This window comes from Anticarsia gemmatalis, chromosome 26, assembly GCF_050436995.1.
Source record: "Anticarsia gemmatalis isolate Benzon Research Colony breed Stoneville strain chromosome 26, ilAntGemm2 primary, whole genome shotgun sequence".
Classification (NCBI taxonomy): Eukaryota; Metazoa; Arthropoda; class Insecta; order Lepidoptera; family Erebidae; genus Anticarsia; species Anticarsia gemmatalis.
The window spans coordinates 6,478,660-6,485,835 of record NC_134770.1 but is presented as its reverse complement, the minus strand read 5'-3'; the positions used below and the strand labels follow the sequence as shown (position 1 = coordinate 6,485,835).

The window sequence follows — 7,176 nt, the reverse complement described above, 5'->3', positions numbered from 1 at the left end:
GAGATCCTGGGACCATTTGAGGTGTTTTAGGTCCCGAGTCACTTGTTAAACACCCTACTTGAAGGAAATAAAGTATTTTATTTAAACTTATCAACATACTCGATGACAATAAAACGTTAGCGAATAAATTAAACATGATTTAAAAATGTTTATTTCACTTAATTTATTTATACATTTTTGAATTTGAGCAAAGGAAACTACTGAAAGTGACATTTATAAATTGGAGGTTATATTTGGCGCCAAGATGTGTCAGTGGCGCTGTGGCACAGACAACACGACAGTCGTCCGTAACGTCAGAATTTGTGATTCCATGTAAAAGTTTATAACACTACACTTAATTATATAATAGAAAAAGTGACGCGATCGCCCCACCGCACACACACGTACATACCTATTTTATTATAATAATATTTATCACCTAGAGTATGCGACAGTCCACACGAAAGAAAATACGAAAAAAACAAAGCTTCACACAAATCGATAAAAAGAAATTTTAGTTAATCACAATATCGAAAGGCTGATTACATCGAGTAGATAGTTTGAGAGTGATCGACACGAGCGACACGAGCGACACGACCGACACAATGAACGATTATTGCTATATACCTACAAGTTCGTAATACTTTGATCACATAAACACCTCTAACGATTTTAAGTGAAGTTATTATACTATATAACGCGCCTAAGTTGAGTGTGTACCGACCCGTACAGTTACACCGTTCACCTTTGACACTTTCTAATTCAGCCTTATCATTAGAAAGAGGCAAATGTCAGGGCGACCGCGATCATCCGACCGCCCCGCCTCGCCCCTCCACGCAGAGCGACGACGCGACGCGGCCGCGCTATATTGACTTACAATGACATTATAAACATTATATCGCTATTCAAAGACAGCCATATTTTGTATTTATATTTTGTTATATTGGAAAATGAAAAAAAATATAATTAACACTAAGCTAGATTGTATCTGTTGAGCTCAAACTCACTTTGTACATTATTACAACGATTAAAATACATAATGTAATGTAGTATATAAGCGATAGCACAATAACACTGGCTGCCCGTGCGCCACGCACAAGTACCATTAAATAATGTCTTTTAAAAAAACACGATTTCATAAAAACAAACAATTCCAAATATAAATTAAATAAAAAAGCGCGATACACACGGACAGACAGACGACTTATCTACAGAAAAAACAATCATGTAATAATAAAAATTCATGACACGAGTAAAATTATTTATACAAAGATGCGCCGAATCGAGAGCGGCGATCGACCGCGTCTAGTGAACATGACCGGACCTGACCGGATCTGACCGGACACGACCGGACCACGACGGCGCGTCGCACTCCCCGATAACCACTTGGCACATATATATACGCTCCACACATCGTCCGACCACCGTCGACGAAATAAAACTCTTAAGTCACCATCGATTCGTTTATTGAGAGCGGCGCGCGGCTCGCGGCGACACGACACCGTCGATACGATACGGTCCCCGCCGGCCCGGCGCCGGCCACCACGGCGCCCGAGCCCGGCGGCCGGGCCGGCTGGAGGTCCTCATTATACAAATTCGAGTCGAGCGGCGCGACCGTCCTCGAACCCGACCGCGCCCCCGGGGGGACGCGACCGACGCGAGAATCGGGGGGCTTCGATTTTTTTTTACATTTCATATTTTTTATTTTGTTGAAAGCCTCGACTCCGCGACTCTCCGGGTGGGCGAGAGGGGGGACGGGTTCGAGAGCCGGTCGGCCGGGAGACCCTTCCGATTTCGGGACGCGGAGAAGGGTCCGTCGCTCAGAAGTCGAAGAGTTCGGGCGGCGGGATCGGCTCCACGGGCAGGCAGTCGCAGTCGGGCGGCGAGGGCGGGGAGGGCGGCGAGCGCGCGCGGCCCTGGCGCCGCAGCGTGTGCACGGAGTACGAGTGCGCGTGCGGCGCCAGGCGCGGCCGCGCGCGGGGCTCGTCCGCCTCCACGCGCAGCGACAGCGACGAGCGCGGCGCGCCGGGCGCGGGCCGCGCGGGGGACGCGGGCGGCCGCAGGTAGTCGGAGCGGGCCAGCGCGCGCTCGGCCGGCGTGTAGGCGGCCAGGAAGTGCGCGAGGGCCCCGGTGGGCGTGCGCGCCCCGCCGTTGGCCACGCGCGCCATGTCGTCGGCGGACAGGCGCAGCGAGTCGGAGCGCGGCGGCGGCGGGGGCGGGGGCGGCGGCGGCGACTCGCGCTCGTCCGACGACGTGCCGCGCGGGGCGCCGCGCCGCCGCCGCCGCCGCCGCGGCCCGCTCCCGGGCAGTCACAGCTTGAGCTCGTTCGCGATCTTCGACGCAATGTTCTTGAAGCCGATGCTCGTGCCTACGATAAAACAGGATTCAATAAAACTGCGGCTCCAAAATGGAACTTTTAAAACTGCACCAGAGAACACGTCCTAAACCACTAGTCCCACAGTAACAAATCTTACCAGATATCCGCTTGAATCGTACTCCGTTGAGCGAGAGGCGCGGCAGCTTGCACACCTCGATCTCCCACTGCACCAGGGAGTCTGCGTTGGGGTCTCCGTGCACGCACAGCAGCAGGAACCGCTCGCGCTGCTCGTAGTCGCAGTTGTTCGCGTCGAGCACCTAGCGTACAACACGCGTATACGTTAATATTCCGGAAATATATACCAAACGACCAAGTAACTGAAAGTCAAACGACATTTTATTGCCAGATGATATCATTTAAATTCATCACCACTTAAAAATACGAACTCCTATCCAACCGAACTTAATCATCTGAACATTAATTACAAACTGACTAATTAAAAGCGTACAAGTAACTAACTAAATATCCATTCATCAATCAACCGACTCTTCGATATCACCGATATAAAACAATATTTGTCACATTTCAGTAAACAACAATGGCTTCAAACTACAGTATGTTTTACCTTGCGTATTTCAGCCATAATCTCGTTGGGATCTCTGGAGGAGGTGGTCTTCATGCTCCACGTGAACCGCAGCACGCGCGGCTTCACCTGCTCCTCGTTGCCTTGTCTGTGCGTTACATCACACGTCAGATATAAACACTAATGTGTTGCACTTGTTAGAGAATGGGGTTAAAAAAACTTCAGGGTAGAAAGATCAAACATGTATTATTTTAGGCATTTAACGACCATTCTCAATAACCTAAGCCAGTAATGAAGGTCTACTATGATAATTTGCTTAAATATTTTTAACATATTTTTTATACATAGGTACCTATTGAGACCGGTCGTAAAAGAAAAATCCCATGCATTTAAATTTCTCATTAAAAGTAAAAATAAGTATAAGTACAATTATATTTTAGTATTACGGTCTTGGGGTACAATCCTTCTATAGTGAAATTATTCCAAGATTTGTTTTAGACAACTTTAAAATGGTAAATACCTAATGGTCAAAGGCCAGGTCAAAATAATCTAGTCTAAAATAATTCATTTTAAGACTGTTTGTATATTATTTCTTAAATGTAAATGTTTACTTAACTTTTCTTAAATGTAAACTAACTTTTCTTATTATTTATTCATATTATCTGCTATATTATAAAATTCATACTTACTCATTCCCTACCTAACATTTTTATAAAGGGAAAATCCATTAAATTTCAGGACCACACGTTTAAATAGCTCTTGGTTAGTGACGTTTAAAATATAGTTAGTAATGTTAAAATGGAAAATAAATGAAAATTAATAGCAGTTGTTAGTCGACCGAGCGGAAGCGGATTGTAACTCGACTATTTAAATAAATGCTTATTAAAAAAACATCGAAGTATAAGTAAAATATCACTTTTTAAGCCCTTCACATCTTACTTTTTCAATAGGTATAATTTTATTTTATTTTGGAAGAAAACCCTTGCCCAGCAGTAGGACAATTATGGGTAAAAAAAAATTGTCAGATACATTCGACAAGGCAAAGTTGGCATAAAATTGCGGCATATTTTATTTAGCAGGCTTAGAAAGTGTAATTATTTGTCATTCATAAATAATACAGTATTTTTATCATGTAATTACTTTATTAAAATAATCGAGAACAATCGCAACGCATTAGGTTAACAGCTAACATTGTCACAGACAATTTAAAAGAAAAAAAACACAAGTAAACAAGAACAGTTGTTGGAAAGTTTCAAGAAAACAGAACACAGAATAAAACTTTGTTTTTCAATAACTAAATATTACACAATAATTAACGCTATCAAATACAAAATTAACTTAACATTTCGACAAAACACCGCCGAAACGTCAAGAAAATATCAAGATAAAGATACTTAATAGCGTTAATTAAGTAATATTAGTTATTATATTAGGTCCGGGAAAAAGTCTTTTCGCATTATAGTATGTATGAACTTGTAATAAAATCTTTTCTCTACACAAAAAAAGCTCAATATTTGGGTACCTCACGAGCTCACTGAAAGAAACCTAATGAACCGTGTACTCATTTGTGATTCTTGAAGCTAAAGAGATTTTATTACAAGTTCATACATACTATAATGTGAAAAGACTTTTACCCCGACTTAATACATGTTTTATTGGACAGTATAACAGAAGAGAGGATATAAATGAACTAGGATAATTACCCAAGCATGGCTTGCGGGCTAGCACCTACGGCATGCTTCGACGTGGGACCGTCCAATGGCCTAAAAACAGAAAAACATAAACTAACACTAAACACTAGGGCACAGGTGTTGCCAATACAAACACACATTGGGACTTTGTAGTACGCACTTTTTATGCCAATTGTTGTATAATTTTCCTATGGTAACCCTAAAAATTGTTGTCAATTTTTTCATTGATTAACTTACCTCGACGAAATAAGACATGTTTCTCAATTTATTACTTTATAATAGCAACATTTTTAAGTGCAAATTTACATTATTACACGCAAAATTAATGCTTATTGTTTATAAACAGTCACTTAAAAACGTTACTATTAAAAGTTTACGAATCAATTGTAAAAAAAGAAATCAAATAAATCAATAAGAGGTCCACAAAATAGACGAAACCCCAATTTTAAACCTTATCATTGACAAAATATATTCTTAGAAAGGAAATTTTTATATTTTTCGTACAATACTTCGTTTTTCCAGGTTACAAGATACCAATTCTATAACTAGCAAGAAAAAATATCCCATAATCCTTAAAAATATCTAGCAAATTATCCAGAGCAGTAAAATACCAATAGTCCGGTATAATTTAGCGGCGTAGTACAAATATCACCAATGTAGGGAGTGCATACGTGGGTCGTAACTAGTCAAGCACACGGTAGCAAGCCAACTGAAGCCAACAACACAACGCATGCCCGCCGACGACGTCTCCTGATACCTGGCACTTACCTTAACGACTTATTTGGAACTTATATTCTTATTATTAACGTGTAAAATCTTTTTAAGATAATAATTTCACTGTTGGGAAAAACGGACTTTTGCGGAATGGTTAGGTTTTGAGCCAATGCGTTTCAACAGTGTTTTAAAGATGAGATGTCATACAAAGAGAGTTATAATAGCAATGACATTTTTTCTCTCAATCAAATAATTTGTTGAAATTGTTTCAGATACTCAGTTGTAGCTTAGTAATATAATAAACTAATAATTAACATTTTATATTTTTGGAATATGGTCCAAAAAGATTTGTCACGTTAAAAATAAGAACAAATTCCTATATGATATTTCTGTACGTGAATATTAACGCCAATTTTCATAAATTAAAATAATGCCTACAATTTTCAAATTAGGGGGGTGATATTAAAATGGGATCAAAATGCATCACTCAAAATAGTTAATTCAAAAAATATTCTTGTAAAATTGTCAGTATAAAATAAAACGAAAGAAAAACATGTTAAATTTTGTTATTCACTGAAAACGAGTAATCCATCCAATTTAGTACTTTAAAAATGGGCAAAAAAGGAAAAAACAGCAAAGAAAAAAGTACTTTAAATATTAAAACTATGAACCAAATATTTTTTACTTATTTTTTTTAGTTTCGTCATGCAGGATTGAAATTGTAAGAATATATTATAAGGGGGTATTTATATAAATCATGCTATATATTTTCGTTCAAGTATAAAATCAGTTGGACTACATAATATATTAAAAAATCACACACAAATGCATTTTTTTAAGTTATCCCGTCGCGGAACGATACACGATGTTTTGATGGACACGAGGAAATAAAGCATTTTGTCATCAAAAATATATTTCTTTATAATTTATTTACTGTTTTATTGCAAGTATAGATTGTAAGAACAAATTAAGTAATACTAAGCAATGCTCGTTTGCTTTTTACTGTACTACTTTGATTAGAATTTCTTCATATTTAGGATGTGAGCAATACGTCTTTTAAAGTAAAATTATTTTATGAGGCAAAATAATGTGTTTAAACACTTGATCGAGTCATCTGAAATATCTGAATATATTGACCACAAGTACAAAACAAAAGGTCCTCAAAACAGGAGGTCCTTAAATCGACCATACATACTTATCTTCCAAAAAATATAATATAAAGTAAATTGTTTCCATAAGTTTCTATGAAATATCTTTAAAGTAAATATTTCCATCGTATCATCAAAAGTTACGTACAAGCATCGTCCGCGAACCACCAAGACATGGTAATCAAAAAAACTTGAATCAAAAACATTTTGGCCGCGCTCCACCGTACCTCCTTGTTTGTATGTCCAGGGAGGAAAATATACGCGGTTTCTGTCGCCCGGTCGATTCACCCAGAACTGACAGGCTGTCAGGAAAATACTCACCATGTTATTACAACTCGATTTAAATTCGGACAATTTTTCTATATAAATCACTAATATTTGTGCTATTCGGATGAAAAACCTTTAGTGAAAGAAATACTATTTAACCCTTTGACCGCCACGGTCGGCTATACTCGACAAATTAGAACGTGCTCACCACGCTATATTTTTCTCGACATTAGCCGACGAAAGCGTCGTGAGCACGTTCTGATTTGTCGAGTATAGCCTACGATTATGGCGATCAAAGTGTTAATAACACTACAATAATGTGGTCAATGACCCATTAAATACTCTAGCTAAAAACACTAACAGTAAAGGTTTCATAATCAAAATAGACAAAATTCTACACACACCAGGTATATATGTCATATAAAATACCTGTATATATAACTATATCTGCAACGTGACGGCTTTATATATCAATAT

General features: G+C 38.9%; 2 protein-coding genes across 20 annotated transcripts in view; both read right to left on the bottom strand.

The window, feature by feature from the left end:
• Positions 1 to 1,660: 1,660 nt before the first annotated feature.
• On the bottom strand, positions 1,661 to 2,268 carry LOC142984110 (uncharacterized). Its single transcript, XM_076131467.1, has one exon. It carries the CDS (start codon positions 2,145 to 2,147, stop codon positions 1,800 to 1,802), a length of 348 nt encoding a protein of 115 aa, XP_075987582.1. The 5' UTR covers positions 2,148 to 2,268; the 3' UTR covers positions 1,661 to 1,799.
• The window catches only part of LOC142984109 (MAP/microtubule affinity-regulating kinase 3-like), a 228,717-nt gene continuing 223,728 nt past the window's right edge, over positions 2,188 to 7,176 (bottom strand). For 17 of the 19 annotated variants that reach the window (XM_076131463.1, XM_076131461.1, XM_076131458.1 and 14 more), the window contains 5 exons: positions 6,660 to 6,734; positions 4,583 to 4,642; positions 2,922 to 3,027; positions 2,454 to 2,613; positions 2,188 to 2,347 (listed from right to left, as the gene is read on the bottom strand). In XM_076131463.1, coding sequence (XP_075987578.1) covers positions 2,289 to 2,347; positions 2,454 to 2,613; positions 2,922 to 3,027; positions 4,583 to 4,642; positions 6,660 to 6,734 — 460 coding nt within the window. In that variant the 3' untranslated portion in view covers positions 2,188 to 2,288. The remainder of the gene's footprint in view (positions 2,348 to 2,453; positions 2,614 to 2,921; positions 3,028 to 4,582; positions 4,643 to 6,659; positions 6,735 to 7,176) is intronic. The other 2 variants (XM_076131453.1, XM_076131456.1) reach the window with 2 other exon arrangements.

Bases quoted from the DNA above. Each gene is read 5' to 3' on its own strand.
- LOC142984110 (XM_076131467.1), bottom strand. From the start codon at position 2,147: ATGGCGCGCGTGGCCAACGGCGGGGCGCGCACGCCCACCGGGGCCCTC.